The following is a 19,903-nucleotide window of genomic DNA, read 5'->3' on the forward strand; positions in this document are numbered from 1 at the left end:
CTTTCTCTCGCATCAGTGCTGGTGATGTGCTAGGGAACACATCCACAGCACCTTTCAGCCAAAGATCTCCTGACTCTTTACAAACTCTAATTAACCCACCCAACACCCTTGGAGGCATAGTAGCATTATCAATTCATGCCCTTTATACAGAGGAAGGAGCCGAGCTATAGGAAGGCTTTAGATGTGGAAGGGATTTTGGAGTTAGCTTCTCTCTTTGCCTCTGCCTCAGACTGCCTGTGTGATCTTAGATAACTCACTTCACTGCTCTGTGCCTCTGTTTTCCCATTTACTTTAAAAAAGCTAGTGGGCATAATGAGAGGCCTCTGTCTGAGACCCTCAGCTGACACATGTAGTGTATTATTCAGTTGCCATGTCAGTGGAAAGAACAGAGGAGTCCTGCCTCTCAGATCCCCCCTGGGCGAACTGCAGACACACTCCTGGCTGGCATGGGTGACTGAGTTCTGATCTGCCTACAGCTCATGGTGGCGTGATGTCTATTTCCAGGAGCCAAATACAATGAGCGCGTTTCCTGGTGTGCAGAATTTGGCTGTGTGGGTTAGACACAGGACAGGGACCTGACACTATCTGCTGTAGCAAGTTACGTGAAGTTTTGGAGCTGGGGTTCCACTCTGTCGTACTCCCCTTTGTTCACAGCCAGAGCCTGTGTGTTGTTGACCCTTCTGCAGCTGTCACTGAAGCCGGTGGGAATTCTAGGCACTCAGCACCTCTCAGGATGAGAGTTTAGACGAGTGCTGTTTGGAGCATATCTACTTCCCGTAGATTACAACTGAGTAAAACAAACAGAACTTCTTCGAGTGACAGCTGTGGGACTCAGCCTGCGCAGAAACCATATAATGCTGTAAATGCTTCCCCTTTGCACTCATTCCTCCATGACAATGGAAATTAAGTCTTTATCACCATCAGAATAATAAAATATCCCTGGATTCAATGAGCTGTTCATAGTCAGTGATATATGGATCTCCCTTATCTCACCAGGCCTTTGCTTGTCTGCATTGAATAAACTGCATATGGGATAATTTACCAGCCTCTTTGAATTATAGCTCATCTGTCATGAAAGATAAAGTCTGCATAAATCTTGGACTAACACTGGCATGAGTTAATGATTCTGGCTACTTGCGAGAGTGACAGAATAGACTAAACGCCTGATAACACCCAGTTTTTCTTTTCTCCCAACGAAATACACAACAGAAACTCAGAGGAACAGTGAGGAAGAGGGGAAAGTTTTCAGTGCAATTAGATGGTTCTTCCCCCACCTGCAGCTGCCGTCTCAGTACTGCCAATCTCTACTGGATGAGTGCTGAACTTTCAAGCATTGGACCTGATGGCTGTTTCCTTCTTGTTCAGAAAAGAGTGTCCACCTTCACAATACTGGCGTGTCTGAGCCAAACGGCCTTTATATGACACTCCTATGGCAATGAGGATAGGGCTGGACTTTCTGCCACAGAAAGGTGGTGATTAATATAAGATTAGTCTTGAGAGCTCTGAAGTTAATAGTCTTTGGCATAACAGAGCAAGACACATGATTTTCAGGGTTTATCAAGCTAGACAATCCCAAAACCCCAACTCTTGGCAGCTCAGGTTTTTTGGCTCTGAATTCTTCCATAGGAGGTGAACTTTCTGTTGTATTTCCCTTCCTAACCCAGTGTTCACCTGGTTTTGTGTGTGTGTGTGAAGTCACTGCAGGTCCATTAAGACATGGCCCATAGATGATTAGCTTTGCTGAAGCCCTATGTCCACCTGTGCCATAGAAGTCATGGAAGACAGTGGAGCTCAGTAAGGAGAGAGCTGAACTGACCCCCCTGAAATGTTACAGATTTATATTGTTCTTTTGGCGGGGGAGCCTTGCCCTTGCTTCTCCATCAACACCTCCCTTTCTCTCTCCCTGTGTGCCTGTGCTCTGGGTCCCCCCACCTGCAATTAGCTCCTGAGGGGGTTCTCATCTTAGTCTGGAGATGACTAGCACTCTGGGCCTTCGCAAGTGTGCTCAGCCCCCACTCTGTGGTTGCCCATTGTACAGGCCCCTGGTCCTCCCAAGTCTGTTGCAGGGCTGCCTCCAGGGGTGTGATGCCTGGTATCAGCTGGGCTTTACCATGCAGAACAAGGAGACCCCCCCAAGGCCTCCAATGGAACTACTTGCAGTATCAGAGGGGTAGCCGTGTTAGTTTGGATCTGTAAAAGCAGCAAAGAATCCTGTGGCACCTTATAGACTAACAGACGTTTTGCAGCATGAGCTTTCGTGGGTGAATACTTGCATCCGACAAAGTGGGCATTCACCCACGAAAGCTCATGCTGCAAAACGTCTGTTAGTCTATAAGGTGCCACAGGATTCTTTGCTGCTTTTACTTGCAGTATGTATGATTAAGCATGTGCATAGGTTTGTGGGGCTTAGCATTTATCTTCATGAATGGTATAACCCTCGAATGGTCCAGATACCCACATATGCTGGGACAAACCCTTCCTAGGAACAGATTGTTCCAGAGAACCTACAGCTGGGGCCAGATTTGTAAAAGAACTCAGCTCCTATTTAGGCACTAAAACACATGGCCAAGTTTTCAAGAGAGAGAGAGAGAGAGTGTGTGTGTGTGTTTAGGGGAGCTGCTGAGCTTTTTTTAGAAAAATCTGGCTCCTAACAAGTAAAAGTGAAGGGTGGGATTTCTAAAGTTATCTAAGCTAGTTAGGTGTCCAACTTCCATTGGACTACGATGGAGGTTAGGCAACAAACTCTCTTATGCACCTTTGAAAATCCCGGTTTAAAACTGTAGCCAAGCATCAGTTCTCCTTTGAGTCTTTCTGGCTGTGGCTCCTATTTGTGGTGTGTAGGTCCCCCATTGTAGGCATGATGTGCTACATGCTAGAAATGGAATCCACCTGGACAAAACCTCTAGAAGAAACAGTTACGATAAGGTTGTTAACCGGTCTTTATTGGATGGGTGCTTTACACAGCCGAAGTGTAACACATGGGAGGGAAGGGCAGTCAAAATGCCAATGACATGCACAGTGGAGACATAGCTGTAGGTCATATAAGGTTGCGGTTCCTTCAAGAGCTTCTGCTTCTACCACAGATGATGAGAAAGTGGCACCCAGGGTGGAATATTCATTGACTACATTGTTTGGGGAAGGTCTAAACTTAGCAGGCCAGGCCAGTCCCTGGTAGTACGAGCCCATTAAAAAACCCCATAAATAATGACAGCATAAGGCTGAACTGAGATGGTGGTTTGCTGACAATATATGGAGAAAGAAGACCTAAGTTTGAGTTTGCAGACTAAGAACATCCCTGATCAATACAGCCCTGCAGGTTGTACCGTTTGGGTGAATGTTATATTTATGATGCTTGACTAACACTCATAAAAGCATTGGCAGGTAATGCAAACAACTGAAACCGAATCAACCGCCTGAGCTAGTGTTTGCCAGGGGCGTTGTGTGCTGCCACAAAGCATTTACAGTGTTCGATCCTGCCACAAAGCACGGATGGTCCCATGATCACTACTGTTCTTTCAGCAAAGCGGGGTGTGTGTGTGTGTTGTTGTTGTTGTTCCTATTTAAAAGGGAAAGCACCAGCCTACGACATAAATGTTTCTTTCCAACTTATTTTCTCTTCAAAGCAGTGTTAGTTCTAAGCATGTGGAGTCCATTTCTGTGAGACTTCCAGGAGCAGACCCCGCTGACTTGGAGGGAGTCTTGTGCATTCGAGGCTTGTAGGTTAGGCTTTGAAGGTATACAAGGGTGTATAATGCTGTAGCCAGTGATCAGGGAAAGGAGATAGTGAGTCAGTAATGATTTACATCCCTTTCCCTGTACAAGTGCTGAGTAATCTTCCCTCACTGTCCATGGATCAGCATTCACATGGCACTAGGGTGACCAGACAGCAAGGGTGAAAAATCAGGATGGGGGTAATTGGCACCTATATAAGACAAAGCCCCCAGTATCAGGACTGTCCCTATAAAATCGGGACATCTGGTCACCCTACATGGCACTCCCTGTCAGTACCCGGCCCAAACCGGGGAAGCCAATGATCCAACTAGCGGATCAAATCTGGGGATGAATCCTGGTCCCGTTCTGCCTGAGGCACATTGCACATACATTAAGACCATCCTCCTACACAGTGGTAGCATGTTAGGCATCACAGGACTGGTCCCAATCCCATGCAGTGACTGGTTATCTGTCCATTGAGTCTGAAGGTCTTTTGATCAAGCCACTGGGCTGGGAAATGGCCATGGCCCTCTGTGTCAGCCATTCCAGGGTTAGGTACCATGGCGCAAAGTGCATTATAAAGGCTTTAGATTCATGGTAGTTACTCCACCGCCCCCTGGCCTAACCCACAACCATCCCAGAGCATCTCTACTCACATCTGATTAAGCACCTACTGAACAGCTTTGAAAGAAATGTTTGCATGACACATCACTATTGGTGTCCAGCTGGTTTTTCTCAGGGGCCTGGTCAGCGATAAGCACAACAGCAGATCTCAGTGTTTGCCCATTTTTGAGTTAACTGTGAAAAGCAAGCCTGGAACTCATCTTTATTTCTTTACAATGGGGCAAGTGTATCTTTCCCCCTCAATCTCACAAGGGATCTCCCTTAAACTTTCAAAAGTGCCCCATTGTTCAGCTGAGATCCAGTCCAGCAAATTTTAGTCCTAAAGGAGGATCTTTTGGCAAGGTGCCAGGGGGGCAGGGGCTGGGGGGGGGGGGGGAAATGAATCACTTTTGTAATCTTGCCTTGAGCATTCGTTACCATTTAATTACTTGGCCTATGCCATTGCTAGGGCATCTGAGTGATTCGCATTGCAAAACCACCGAATACAGGAATTTGCTGTGTTCAAGACTAGACTTCCCATGCAATGTTGTTTATTTCCCACATTTCTAGGAGTCCATCACCATAGCATCTGGGTTCTGTTGGGGGAGGGATAGCTCAGTGGTTTGAGCATTCGCCTGCTAAACCCAGGGTTGTGAGCGCAGTCCCTGAGGGGGCCATTTAGGGATCTGGGGCAAAAATCTGTCTGGGGATTGGTCCTGCTTTGAGCTGGGGGTTGGACTAGGTGACCTCCTGAGGTCCCTTCCAGCCCTGATATTCTATACATACTGTATTGTCTTTGCTGCACTGTTTCCCAATTTAGGAGCCATCCTCTCCTCAAACAGTGCACCTTTCCTAAAGGAGCTCAGAGCCCCGGAGACCAATTCTCAACAGCCACAGGCGAAAGAGAGCCTGAGCAAAGAAAAGGCTGCTTAATACTGGGAAAAACGTAGGCTGTGACTGATCTCTGCTGAGAGTGACCCCAGCACTTGAGGTTCCCTTTGGTGAATGCCCTGTCACTTGGATCAAAAGCCAAAGCATCCTTGTTGCCCACAGCTGGTGCATCTTGGTCAAGCTTCAGTATTCTCTGCCAAATGGGTTTAGTAATGCAGTTAACAGTTATACTCTCTTCCTTCTCAGGGGGGCTGGGAGGATTCATTCATTTAAAAGTTAGGAGCTTTGTGATCCTCTCATGGAGATATTGCAGAAATGCAGAGGATAGTTATTACCTGTTGTTCAATCAGCACTGGCCTTTATCTGATACTAGGGGTTTGAAAATGGTGTCAATAAACCCAGGGCCGCCCAGAGGATTCTGGGGGCCTGGGGTCTTCGGCGGCGGGGGGCTCCCGCTTCAGCGGTAAGTTGGAGGCAGGGGATCCTTCTGCTCCGGGACCTGCCGCCGAAGTGCCCCGAAGACCCGCAGCAGGGACCCCCTGCCACCGAATTACCGCTGAAGCGGGGGCCCCCCGCCGCCGAAGTGCAGCCGGGTCTTCGGCGGTAATTCGGCAGCGGGGGGCTCCTGCTGCGGGTCTTCGGGGCACTTTGGCGGCGGGTCCCGGAATGGAAGGGCCCCCCGCTGCCAAATTACCGCTGAAGACCCGGCTGCACTTTGGCGGCAGGTCCCACTTCGGCGGTAATTCGGCAGCGGGGGGTCCTTCCGCCACGGAGCGGCAGGACCCCCCATCGGCGAAGACCGGGAGCGAAGAAGCTCCGGGGGCCCGGGCCCTGTGAGAGTTTTCCGGGGCCCCCAAAGCAAGTGAAGGACCCCACTCCAGGGGCCCCGAAAAACTCTTGTGGGGGCCCCTGCAGGCCCCAGGGACTGGGGCAAATTGCCCCACTTCCCCCCGCCCCCCCCGGGCGGCCCTGAATAAACCTGCTGGTATGGGCCTGATCCAAAGCCCACTGAAGTCAATGGGCGTCTTTTCAGCGTGTTCAGTGTGTTTCGGATCAGGCCCTGCAAGTCATACTTAGTCGTCTCGGGAGGAGAAGAATGTTCCAATATTTAGAGTTGTTGATATTTTAAAGGACCAGATCCTGCCCTCAGATGTACACAGCTGGTCCCATAGAGTTCCATGTTCACACACACAATGGCAGGGTTTGGTCTTGAATGTACGTGTGTGTTTAGAATTAATCACTGTAATTCTATTGTGTCCTGTAGTGGTTCTTATACCACACGCGACACTGGCATATCTGAGCGCCTTCCAGCAGTGCATTAATCAACGTGCCTAGCAGCTGTCATGTGTGGCTTCTTCTCCCGCCGGGGCAGAAACGGGCACGACGGAGTGTCTTGTTTTGGTAGGGCTATTTGAATAGACCGGTTGCTATATATTTATGTTGGAGAAGGCAAGGTCAAAGCAAAGAGCCTTGCATTGGGAGCAGAAGGTGGTGAGGTACCGGGTGTGGGGGGTGGCCCTTAGTTCCCTGGGTGTTCGTTGCTTTGTCTCCAGCAGAGCCTAGCTTTAGTCTGATTGTGGAGAGTTCTAATGTGCCAATGGCTGTCGACCATGATCTTCATCTCGTACATGGTCTGTAACATTAGAGGCGCCTCTGACCAGCCCAGAAAAAGAGCATTCAGCTGCCTGTGTTTGTTTTCAGTTTAATGAGGTGAGCTGTCAGCTGTTGTTAGGAACAAAACCTGACCTGAGCCTGATGATGGGAACGTCATCCAGGTTGATTGGATGAGAAGCAGGGTTTTGTTCTGTAAACGCCTCTGGCTAGTGAATGTTCCCCTTTGTTGTGTGTACAGTGACTGCGCTGTGGTCTATGCCCTGCTGGGCTTGTTTACAGTATGTATTATCCATTAGCTCCGTTTACTGCTAGAGCATCCATCAGACTGGAGACGTCCATTGCTGGTGTCTATGGACATAGGCTCTATTCAGCTCCTTCACTTCCTTGAGTAGCCAGCCCTCCAGGCTCCAGTTCTGCCTTTCATCTGAGCATAGGCGCCGACTCCGTGGGTGCCCCGGGGCTGATGGGGGGGCACCAGCAGCCCCCCTATCAGCTCCTCTCCACCTCCCCAGCGCCTCCTGCCTGCCAGCCGGCCCCGCAGATCAGCGCTTGCCCCCCTTCCTCCCGCGCCGCCCACCCACCGTGAACGGAATAATCTGATCAGTCCCCGCCCCCCCCCACCCCCCACCCCCGGCAAGGTCAGCATAATGGATAACATGCCGGCTATGCTGGCGGCAACCTGATACTTCCAACGACTCCAGAGTGTTAAGTTTGTGTCATGGACACACACAGCTGATCTATTCTTTCCAAGCCTGAGGAATAGGTTCTCCAGGGGGCTGAGAAATACTGAATACCTGCCACTCCCACTGACTTAAATGGAAGATGTGGGTGCTGAGCATCTCTCAGCACCAGGCTGGCATTCTTGTATATTTCCCGAGGAGGGAGCAGGCAGAGTGGAGGGAGGCCATGATCGACACCAACGTACCCATGTCATGTGCACTTCAGAACAAGGCTGATGCCCTAGGTCCCTGCAGACCTAGCAGCCTTGTCAGTTCTGTGAAGCAGCACAGAGAACACTGTGCAGACGCCGACTGAGCTGGTTAGAACTGCAGCTTCTGAGGTGCCTCCTCCTATCAGATGGGAGGAAGAGTCGCCAAACTGTATTGTCTGTGGCAGATGAAAACAGGATAAAGGGAGGAAGGTTGGTTGCAGGGCTAAATGGCAGGGCTGGGAATCACAGCAGGTCTGGAACATGGGAGCCTCTAAGCTGACAGTCTGCAGTCCTGGAGCTGCGTTGTTCCCAGAAAAGGACCTTTTGGTTCCTTCAGCATTTCTCATAATAGTGTCAGCTCCCTGACAGTCCTGCCTTGGCACATTGCAGAATCAACGGGAAGGAGCTGAAATGTTCCAAAAAGGTAATGAAATGTGTGTGAAGCATCCCCCGCACACCAGGGTTACAGAGAATGTTCCAGGAGAAGGCAGCAGTTATCGATAGAAACATTTGGTCACATGCAGGCTGAGACTGGCAATATTAGGTTACTGTAGGCTCCCACGCCCTGCCTCCGCAGTAGCTATGTGACAGTGCTGGACAGAGGTCATGGTTTGGTGTTAGCTGATACCATAAGGGTAAAATGCCAGGGGCGTAAGGAACAAGTCCCCTGTTGGTTGTATTGTGCACTCTGAAAAGAGCAATGAACCGTGCCAGGTAATATTCCCAAGATCTGTTGGCTGCCTGTGTTAACCATCCCAATTTAAAATAAAAACACACAGAGATGTTGAGTTTTATAATCTACATGGCTGCCCCGTATGGTTTGGAGCAAGATGATTAAAATTCTCTTACAGGCAGCATAGAATCCTTGATTTAACAGGACATGTCCAGCCCTTATGGCCAGCGATGGCTTGACAGGCTCCGTCCTACCCAGAGACCCAAATCCAGCTCCCAGTGATAAAGCTCACTCAAGTCAGAAAGTCACTTGTCTCCAAGGAAACTGAGCCACTCACAGGATAGCAGCAGGAATTTTCAAAGGAACCTAACCAAGTTAGGCACCCAAATCCCTTTGAATATCCCAGCCAGATCGGCCGACCTCACCATGCTCTGAGAAGAATTCAGTTAAAATGTCTCCAGAGCGCTTTGAAGATGTGATGTACACGATACGTGCTAAGTAATATCATTCAGATAATAAAATACACAGGGATTGCTGAAACGCAGCTACTTGTGGGGTGGAACACAGCAGCTGTTTAACAGCGCACAGCAATACAGCTAATAAAACATTATGACACCGGGTAGCTTGTTAGTACGTATTAAACACACCTTTTTGGCAGTGTGAAATGCTGCGTTACTACAGGGGGTCTATGTGCAGAGGTTTAGCCTCAGCAACATCTCCAAGCGAGGAGGTAGTTGTGTAAAGGAGAGACAGACTTTCAGTACTTACGTTGCTTAAAGCGTCGTGCTGCTCTTACCGCCGGTCACCTCCAAGACTGCAGCCGAACAGCATTACTGAAATGCAGCCACCTCTGAGAGTGGTGCCCACAGCCATCTGGTGCACAGCACGCTGCCGAGAGAGGGGGAGGCACAGTACAATCAAGGACATTGCGGGAAAGGCCGTCTCTTATGAAAAGGGCCATGGCCATGAGATCTTCAGCATCCATGCAGCGGAGACAGGCCTGATCGGTCAGCAAGACTTGCTGTGCACAGTAAAGTGACTGGGAAAGAGGGCTGTACCATGGTGTCCTAGCGTATTTCAGGAGCAGTTCAGCTGACAGCGGCAGAGGAATTCCGGCGCTGCTCACTTCGGTGTAGAAGAAGGTGCCTGCCTGACTTTTCCAAAGACAGCTTAGTAGCTGCCCTCGCATGGTAGCTGCCCTCTGAGGACCTCAGTGCACTTTAACCACACTGATGAATTAAGCCATGCAACGCCTCTCTTATCTCCATTTCACAAATCGCCTCTGGGCCTAAGCCTCCCTAGGTGACGTGTCTCAGGTCGCAGAGCACGTCTGTGTCAGCACAGGAACAGAACCTACAGTCCCTGTTCTTCAGCGACCCAGTCCTGTGTTCTGGCTGTATTGCCTCGCTGGCTGTTTACCAGAGGCATGTGCACGTTGTCAGCGCAGGAATGTAACAAGTAGGAAAGGCGTTTAACAGAGGTAGAGGTGAGACAAGTAACTCCACACGCAGTGAGCCAGGTGGGCCAGGCCTTCATTTCACGTGCTCTTCGGTGGTGTCGACAGGGAAACTGAGGCAGAACAGGCTCGTTTTCTTTCTGCGCCTCCCATCCAACGCCCTTCTCCTGCAGTGCATCTTGGAGACATTAAATATGGGTCAGATACCTGGCTGATGGCCGACATTTGATTAAATGCCAGTTGTCAACAGGAGGCTTTTGGGTGGCTCAACCTGCTGGACTCTAGGTTTTGTTTCTAGCCTGGTTTTACTACCAAGTGCAGGTAGCCTCACCCGGCCCCCTCAAGGAAATTGAAGCAAGATGCGGCCCACAAGCCTCCTGGTGCTTTTTCACTTGAAAGCCGACTCATTGAACTGTGCTGTAGATCCCGCTGGCTCAGCTCCTTATATGGTAACAGGAAGGAAGCTAAGTGTCCGTGGGTATTGAAATTCAGGTCAGGAACTAGCCCTGGTGTCTCTTCCACAAGAGACTGAACACCCTGGAACTCCAGACAAACCAGTTGCTCCTTTGTGCCTGCTCTGCTCCCCATTAGCCACCCTCCCTCAGCCATTGGTAGTATGGTTCCCCAGCAGACCCCAGCCACCTTCCCAGGGGAGGGGAAGGGGGGCGGAACCCTTGTCACCAGCTGTGATTGTCTGTATTTGCCTCTGGGGAGACATTTCAGCTGATTATTATCATAGCAACAGGACAAGCAGCAGGCTGAGCCAGCGTGAGTTTGTAATGCTGTCTGTGGGGCTCCCCTGCAGAGCTGGCTGCTTCCCCAGCAAACAGCTGGAAACTGTGGGCCAAGGACCTTCTGCCTCCGGGGGCCTGGGAGGAGGCATGGAGGTGTTTACTAGGAGAGGATTCCACAAAGAGGGCCCTGTGACGGGGCGTCCCAAATATAAGGCGGGCTCACCCTCAGGCCTGTCACGCAGACAGGGGAGTGGCATCTGCTTACTGCAGCACTCAGTGTCTGGGCTGCTTTGCCCCAAGCAGGTTTCCCCTTTGGCTGCTTGGCAGGCTCCTATCTACAGGGTTTCTTAGGGGTCAGCTGCCCAGGCAGGGCCAATTAGTACAAATCTTTCCTGTCCTGTTTTCTCATTGCCCAGTTTGAGTGCCTGCCTTAAGTTGCTGTCTGTTGCCTTTGAGCACCAGCTGGCCACGGCCAGGCAGGGGGTTACCTGAAAACAACAGAACAGCTGCAAAGGAGGTGCCTTTTTTATAGACAGGAAAGGGCCACCAAGGACGGTGATATGATTCAGCTCAGGCCACACAGCATGTGGCGCAGAACTCATGCTTTTCTGCCTGCCAGGCCCTTGGGAAGGCGGCTCTTGATTGTCATGGTGTGAGCTTGGTGGTGCCAGCACTCATTACCAGTGATGAGCTGCCAAAATCTTAACAACCGGTTCCCTATAAAAAGTTCTGATTTAGGGGGGGAGGGCGTGGGGGAGGGGCTGGGGCAGGGGGAGACATACTCTTGGGGCTGGGGGCCCCTGCAGCTGGGGGGAAGCAGGGGAGGGGCCCGGGGAGCCTCAGCCTCCCCAGCTGGGAATCCTGGGAACAACAGGATGATTCAGCCTGCGGACTGGAGTTCTTTGCCCACCTCCTGGCCCTTTAACAACCGGTTCTCCACAGAGGTCTAATTTTAGCAACCGGTTCTTGAGAACCTGTGGGAACCGGCTCCAGCTCACCACTGCTCATTACCAAGGGGATCGCTCCTTGGGCACCACTCCAGCCTGGCCGGCCAAGTGCTGCCTCTCCTGCTGGCCCCAGCCCTGGATGTGACGCTGCTGGGGCATGGGAGGGTGAGGGTGTGGGTGACGTTTAATGAAAAGCGACATTTAAAACTGTAGAACCTTTTACATTGGCTCAAAGGGATCCAGCTTATCTGTGTGTGTGGGGCGGGTGCGTTCAAACCTCTTTTAGGCCAGCTGATAGCATCAGGAGGTGGGAAGGGGGCGAGGCGACGTCTTGTGCCTGGCTTAGGATGGGTTTGTTAGGCATGGAAACTAAGGGTTAAGGTCTGGTCCTACTGACGTCAATGGCAAAACACCCATTGACTTCAGTAAGGCCAGGATTTCACCCCCAGCTCTCGTTGTGATGGCACTTAACACGGCTCAGAAGGAGCAACGCACGTCCAGCCCCGGGCAGGTATCTCTGTGCGGGAGCAGGGCCTAGTGTCTGGAATAATCACATGGGGACAAGCTTTTTTAAAAACCAGGTGTGTGCTTGTTTTATTGTCCAGGTTCCACCATACTGGCCGAGCGACTGGGCCTATCTACACCGAGCTCTCCCACTTCAGCCCCAAATTCCCCCACGGTTCTCTGCAGCGGGGTTTCTGATCCAATCCTGAGTACGTGTGGCTCCGGTCTGCTCTGCAGCTCCATCAGCGGTGAGTGTGTCCCGCCCACAGTCGTGGTTCCCTGCCATGTCCTGCCCTGCCAGGTCCCCCGTTCAACGCCCATTGGTGCGGCAGCCATCTATGCACGTATCAGCTCCCGAAGTGAGGGAGGGAGAAGAGCCAGAGATGCGTGAAGTCCCTAGAGGAATGTTTTTTTACATAGAAGCTGCCCAGATGCCTTGATACTGGACAGCAATAATTTTGTAGCCTCTTTCATCATCAAAAATCTCAAAGGGGGATAACAACCTTTCTAGACTGTGTACACCTGCCTGTGAAATGCAGCTGCCCCAGGGGAGATTCCTGGAGGCTGCTTACATTGCTATTCTGCACCAGGCCCTGTTACCATGAATCCCAGAGGAGGTCAGAAGTTTCCATCCAGCCTCACACTCTCTCAGTGAGGGAGGGAGGCAGAATTCCCGTTGCACCGAGCGGTTGTGGCTGTTTGTAGGAGGGTCGTGCCCCAGGCCATCCAGGCACATCCCTGCCCTGAGAACTCACAATCTGTTACTTGCCCAAGGCCTCAGTCCCCTGCTCATGTCACCAAACAATGCACCAATCTCAGAGCTGCCGCCGCCATTGCTCTGCCCTCCCTCCCTTCCAACAGCAGCCAACCCCATGTGCCCTCCGTAGTGAATGTTTGTAGTGCTTGGACACTGCAGCGCTCCCTCTGTGGGCCAGCTGGGTGTGTGATCCGACAGCCAGTTTCCCCGTTGGCCCCCGGTGCAGTGAGCAGCTGTTTTGTTGCAGTGTATTGGCCTAAACTCTAGGCAAACTGCACAGCTCTACTACTAATCCCATGACAAAAGCGGTGTTACGCACCCTCAGAATCTCTTGCATTTATATAGCCCCTTCCCTGCCAGGAGCTCTGCCCCCTTTCCAAACATACATTGGGCCTCTCACCACAGCTCAGGTGAGCTAGGTTCAGAGTTATGGTGCCCATTTGCCGGATGAGGAAAAGGAGGTGCAAAGAGGGGGAGTGACCTGCCCAAGGCCGTGCAGTGCTTCAGTGGCAGAACCGAGAATAAAGCACAAGACTCCTGCCTCTCAGGCTTGTGTCCTTAACACATGACCACCCTCCGTCCCATCATGGAGACTCTGTGACCTCTTATCAGAAGAAACAGATTTTTTAGGCTGTGTCTACACCACAGCACCTATGGTGGCATAGCCCCCTCGTGTAGACGCAACATACGCCAATAGAAGTGGTTTTCTGCCAGCATATGAATGCCACCTCCCCGCACGCTGTTAGCTATGCTGCCCGAAGCCCTCTCCTGTCAGCATTTCTGTATCTGCACTGCAGATTTGTTGGCAGAACGATGCCAATCTGGGGTGTGGGATTTTCATGTGCTAGAGCAGAGCCCAGAGGAATTCTCCCTTCCTCAGTGGTGCAGCATTGTGCAGTGAGTCAGGTGCATTATGGCCTTTTCTCACCGTCTGCTGAGACCTCAGCTATTGGACATGGTTAGCTGCAAAAGCTATTGTAGGAGACCTGTTAACTCACCCGTTCTACCCCCTGCCTGTGCAGGGTGCTCCCTGCAGTACGAGGTGCACCAGGCGTCTGCTCTGACCGAGTCACTCCTCTCTCCCTAACCCTGAGACACTCATGACAGAGTAAAGAGCGACCGTGTTCCTTGCATTTCAGGGACAGCGCCAAACTCCCCGGTCAGCATGCCGGAGTCACCCATCTCCCCATCTGGCTCCGGGGTCTGGGGGGACGAGTGCACCATCTGCTATGAGAACATGGTAGATACCGTCATTTACTCCTGCGGACACATGTGTCTCTGCTACCCGTGTGGGCTGAAACTCAAGAAGATGGCCAACGCCTGCTGCCCGATTTGCAGACGGGCCATCAAGGATATCATCAAAACTTATCGCAGCACTTAGAACAGCAGCATGGGTTGGGGGGGACTGCAAGGCGGGGAGGGTAGACGTGAGAGGAGCAAGGGGGGTCTCTGTCTTCACTCATCATTTGTGAAATTCAACATCTGAACCACCCCAAGGAGGCTGGAGGCAGGGAGGGGAGGGCTCTGCTGGTGACGACTCTTCCACTTCCCCTTGCCTCCAACGAGGGCTGAACTCCAGCACATCAGGGAAGTCAAGCTGAACCGCACTTTCCAATGGGTTTTACATTTTAATCTCAAGAAAACAGCTGGAGCCGTTCTCTCTTCTACACCATGCGCAGGGATGTCCCCGCCGCTTGGCTAGCGGGAAAGGTGCGGTGAGGCACAGCTTCTGCCCAGTGGACAGCGACAGTAGGCAGCTGGTGAGTGGCAGTAATACAGAGAAGAAAGGCAGCCTTTTGGGGGCAACTGACCCCATTTCACAAAAGCCTCTTAAAAGGGCAGGGCTGCGTGGACCTTTCAGAAGCGCTGGGTGTCCGGCAGGAGTGCTGGCGGCAAAGGGTATGAAAGGGCAAGTTTGGCAGGAGATAAATTATAAAGCCAAACCCTTTTGCTGGTAGCAGAATAACGCCCAGGAGCCCTGCTTGCTCGATGCTCTCCTGTGAGCGGTGGCTGGAAATCGATGTGCTGAGTGCTTCGTGAGGGGGGTGGGCCCATGAATTTCTGGTAGTGGAGAAATGCACTGGGGCAGTGGATGGGTGTGCAGCGTGTGGTTCCTGCGAAAGACTCTGGTGTGGGCATGGCTCTGCGTGTTGCCATCCAGCAAGGTGATGGGGTTACGTTTTCAGCAGCCTGGCTCATCGTAGCACTGCATGACTATAACCCCACTGCACTGATGCTTGCTCCTGAGTTCTCCCTGCCCTTCCCGTCAGTGTTTCATAAGCCAAAGGCCTCTCCTCCAACCCCTCAATCAGCACTTGCAAAAAACACTGAGGAAGAATGTCTACAAACACAACCTCCCCCCCCCACCCCAATGCTCTGTTTTTATGGTAGAGTGTTAAATGTCTCTCTTTGCTTTAAAGGAAGGAAACTTGGGTGGTGATTACACGCTCTTGGCCACACTGATGTGACAGGGCAGTCAACGCACTTAGTCATCAACAAGCAAAAAAGGAAGAAAGGGGCTTAAAATGGATTTTGTTTCTTTGTTTTAACGAAGGAGCTTCCGCTCACTCAAGGGCCGCAGGCGGGCGGGGGGAAGGGAGAGAACTGGTTTGCTGCTGCTCCTGCTGCCGCTCCGTCAGTTTCAGATTCTCTGCATCCCACCCATTGTATGTGTCTATCTGTGAGTCCTTCTGACCACTCATTCTAGGACAGTGTAGTACTGGGCGGCGGCTGGGCTCACTCAGGCTGCAATCATCTCAGTTTAGATCTGTCAGTCCTCCCTGGTCCACAGCTGCAGTACGAGCAAGGCACGCCCTATCCCTCTGGGGCAGAGCGGCCCACCTGGGGTGCCCATTGAGCGCACGAGGCTCAGCGTGGTGGCAAACTCGAGGCCTAGTGCTTTTGTGTCTAACTGGGGACACTATAAACTGGCCTCATTTTCAGAACACGACAAGCCCCATCAGGAAACCAGGCTTCTGTGAACAGACTCGAATGCGGCACTAATAAAACCAACTTGGAGGAGGGGCTTGACCTCATAGACTCATAGACTTTAAGGTCAGAAGGGACCATTATGATCATCTAGTCTGACCTCCTGCACAACGCAGGCCACAGAATCTCACCCATCCACTTCTATAACAAACCCCTAGCCTATGTCTGAGTTATCGAAGTCCCCAAATTGCGGTTTGAAGACCTCAAGCTGCAGAGAATCCTCCAGAAAGTGACCTGTGTCCCATGCTGCAGAGGAAGGCGAAAAACCTCCAGGGCCTCTGCCAATCTGCCCTGGAGGAAAATTCCTTCCCGACCCCAAATATGGCGATCAGTTAAACCCTGAGCACGTGGGCAAGACTCACCCGCCAGCACCCAGGAAAGAATTCTCTGTAGTAACTCAGACCTCAGCTAGCTCCCATTGACTTCAGTGGGAGATCAAGCAAGGCCCCAGCTGGGTGGGACGTATTCGAAGGAGCAGGCCGGCTGCTTTCCAGGGGGCTGCACCGCAGAGAAGGCAAGCAAGATGTGGCTCATGTATACGCTTCTCTAGTGTTAATAGCCCCAGAACACACATCTCAGCCCCAGTCTCGCATTGACAGATCATGGGCTCAGTCACCTTGGACCACGGCTGTAGCTCTGCGCTGCCCCTTGACTGCAACGAGAGCGTGGCCAGTGCAGGCCCAGGCCTTGTGCTTTCGGTGCTGGCCTCTCAAAGCAAACTCACCAGCAGTTCTATTAGCCGCTGTGCCCTGGTAACCCTGGGAGCAAGAAGAGTTAGTTATTGGCCCATCAGGCCCCATGTGCATTTCAGGGCAAGGTCCGTTCCTCTGCCCCCCCCCCCCCCCGCCAGAAGCACTGAATGGAGAGGCTTTGTTATACACCGGGAAGTAGCTCTGCTCAGTAACACATGATGCGGATTCGCTACAAAACATGATCAAAGTGCTGCTGCTCCCAATAGCGCGACTTCCCACACAGCCTCCTTTTCATGAGTGCAACATACTTCTCAGCTCTGCTCGCAGGACGAAGCCTGTGGCTGAGGTAGAGCCGGACTACAAAAGGGCCCTCACATTTGTAAGTAACTGAAAGTGTAGCAGCTGAACAAATAGCATCTGTCTGCCCTAAGTACCCAGGCCCAGCTCCGCCACGCTCGCTAAACTGACTATTACCGGCTGAGAGCTGGTCCAAGGCATGATCCTTACGGCAAGACATGAGCTCTCTCTGTGGCCTCTGTTGCGTTACAAAGCAGGCACGTTCTTCACAGGAGACAGCAAGCCCACTCCCGCGTGCCTAACATGGGCAAATCTCGCCTGCTCCCGGGCACTGGGCAAAGGCAACCACGGGCTCAGCCACCTGGCAGAAGCAAAGGGGGGGAAACATGTTGGTGATGAGCTGGGGAGGCGGGGGGTGTTACATAAAATTGGGTTGGTTTTTTGCTTTTCATCATTATGTTTCTTTGTAATATAGAGCCAGCTGGCTGGTGGGGAAGCTGGGCTGTGCATGGAGAAGGGAAAAAAAGCTCCTAGCAGAAGCATCATGAAATTAATACCTAATTATTTTCACAATGAAGTACTGTAGCAATGTAAGCATCTACCCCCACCCCCCCCAACTGCAGCTAGATAGTCTCCCTCCCCCACGCCCCTCCCCCCCACACCTCCAGCTGATGCAGGTGTATCAGCCGCTCTGCTGGTGTGCAGCAAACAATCCTCTTGTGCCAGTAGATTTTGGCCAATAGTCACAAATACTGTATTTGTTTCTATATTGTAGATTTTAATATATAAATAGAGTTATGGCACTGGAGTTAATTCCCCTGCCACTACTGCAGCATCCTCACCGACAGCTGGCTGTGGAAAGGAGCAACTCAGTGCAGAAGTAGAGTTATGTGGATTTTCTTACTAAACGTTATCGTGATGCTGCTACTGTGCGTGGAAAGCCACTGTCACCCCAGAGATTGCGTGAGCGGGCGAATGTATTTTTAAGCATCACTTTTAACAGGGATGGTGTCGTGCCAGGTGATGGGTGGCTCCTAATCCCACTTGTGGGACTCCCAGCAGAGCCCCGCCTTCAGCTCCCACCTTTGGCAGACAGAGCATGTACTGCCTACATTTTAACTCTTACAGCACTTGAAATTCTCCCAGTGCTGCAGCATTAAATGACAGGGGCAAGACTCGCCAACTGTACGCACCTGAAACAGCCCTTTGGGTCAGCCAGGCCTCGCCCCTGCGTGGGCATTGCAGGAGTGGACACCAAACTCATCTCGGCTAGAATATGGGCTTTCCCCATCTGACTGCGTGCAAACCCTTGGCTTTCAATGACAATAATCACTGACTTGCCCGTACACCAAGAGCAGGGGGACAGCTCCAGTGCGTAGACCAGCAGCTGTCTCTAACCTTGCAGGCCCCAGACCAGTGCAGCAGAGCCGTAACAAGGAATTTTTGCACCCGAGGCAAGGGCTGGCTCCAGGCTCTTGGGCAGCGGGTCCCTGAGTCCCTCTTGGAGAGAAGGACCCGCTGCCGAATTGCTGCCGCTGCTTCATTAATTCATTCTGCCGCCACTGATCGCGGTAGAGCTGCGCCCCTCCGCTTTGCGCGCCCGAGGCAAGTGCCTCGCTCGCCTCACCCTTGTTACGGCACTGCAGGGCAGAGCGCAGAGAGTAAGGAAGTGGGAAGAAACATGGCGGGGGGGGGAAATGAGCACATATATATATAAAGCCAATGCAGTCAGCATCATCTCCAGTCAGTCTGCCCAGGCTAGGCTGGTTCATAGCTACATAGTGACTTTTAAAGAAGGTACAAACGGGAAGGCGTGGTCACGTGGCACCGTAGCAGCCCTGGTTGAATTGAGTGTGTTTAAATGTAGTAAAATGTGTTTGTGTTATGGTGGAGCAAATGCCAGGCATTAGCAGGAGTTAGGAGAGGGCTACATGGAGCCTGGATGCAGACTCAGGAAGCACTAGGATTGCCAACTTCCGAGACGCACAAAACTGAACATCCCAGCCCCCGCCACCCTGGCTGTCCTCCACCCTCAGTGGTCTGGGATGGGGGCTCTAACTGGGTGTGTGGGCTCCAGGATGGGGCTGAAAGTTGGAGGGGGTGAGGGGTTTGCGGGGGCCAAGGGCAGGGGCATGGGCTTACCTCAGGCAGCTCCTGGTCGTGGGGAGAGGGCATGCTAAGGCAGGCTGCAGGCCTGTCCTGGCACCGCGCGGTGCAGGCCCTGGAAGCAGGCGGCTCCACGTGCTGCTCTCGGCCGCAGGCACCGACCCCACCCCCACCACCAGTGTTTGAGGCAGGGGCAGCCCCTGCCTAGGTGCCAGACCCCGTCCTACTGGACACTTCCAGGGCACAGCGCGGTGCCAGTCAGGACAGGTATGGACGAGCCTGCCTTAGCGCCGCAGACTGGGCTTTTAACGGACGGTCGGTGCTGAGTGTAGCTGCCAGGGTCCCTTTTCGACTGGGTGTGCTGGTTGAAAACCAGAGACCTGGTCCCCCTAGGAGCACCCAGGTCCCTGCTAGGAGAGCAGGTCAGCACCTCCGTACTGCTGTGACTTGGGCCAAACCCTGTCACTTTGCCGAGTCAGGTGGTCGGTTCAGGGCAGCGTGAATGCAGTAGCACGGCTGTAAGGCCGGGTAAACACAGCTTACTGCTGCAAGGTGAGTGCTGAACCACAGACTTGGAAACACGGTCGCACAGCCTGGGGCTTTGATGTGCTGAGCAGACACGCCCTCAGGGGCTGCTCCTCTTTTGGCTAATGCCACAGTTGAAGCAGGATCCAGCCCAGGGAGCAGCAGGGCTGGGCTTGTTCTGAGCAGAAGTAGTAACAAAACAAAAAACTCTCATTTTTGTTGATTTGGTGTCGGTTCCAATGTGTGCTGGTGTCAGCTCCATTTCCTGGTTTTATTTTACAATAGTTTGTGTTCTAGCAGAAAAACGCATTCTGTGACCATTGGATAACTGTGATTGTGAATAAAGGTGATTTTAGGTATCCCACAGCAGCGTGAGGGCGCATTTATTGGCCATTGGCTTGGAGTACGTGCAGCCAAACCGACTAAGTGCTGCCCACCTTACGTACAGATGTCTGGGCCCATGGGTCAGGGATA

General features: G+C 52.1%; 1 protein-coding gene across 7 annotated transcripts in view; it reads left to right on the plus strand.

The window, feature by feature from the left end:
- NEURL1 (neuralized E3 ubiquitin protein ligase 1) overlaps positions 1-14,219 on the plus strand; it is a 280,255-nt gene extending 266,036 nt beyond the window's left edge. For all 7 annotated transcript variants that reach the window (XM_039481705.1, XM_039481704.1, XM_039481700.1 and 4 more), the window contains 2 exons: positions 12,166-12,312; positions 13,961-14,219. In XM_039481705.1, the coding sequence (XP_039337639.1) occupies positions 12,166-12,312; positions 13,961-14,202 (389 nt within the window). In that variant the 3' untranslated portion in view covers positions 14,203-14,219. The remainder of the gene's footprint in view (positions 1-12,165; positions 12,313-13,960) is intronic.
- The last annotated feature ends 5,684 nt before the right edge of the window (positions 14,220-19,903 follow it).

This window comes from Mauremys reevesii, linkage group 7 (assembly GCF_016161935.1).
Source record: "Mauremys reevesii isolate NIE-2019 linkage group 7, ASM1616193v1, whole genome shotgun sequence".
NCBI classification, from domain to species: domain Eukaryota; kingdom Metazoa; phylum Chordata; order Testudines; family Geoemydidae; genus Mauremys; species Mauremys reevesii.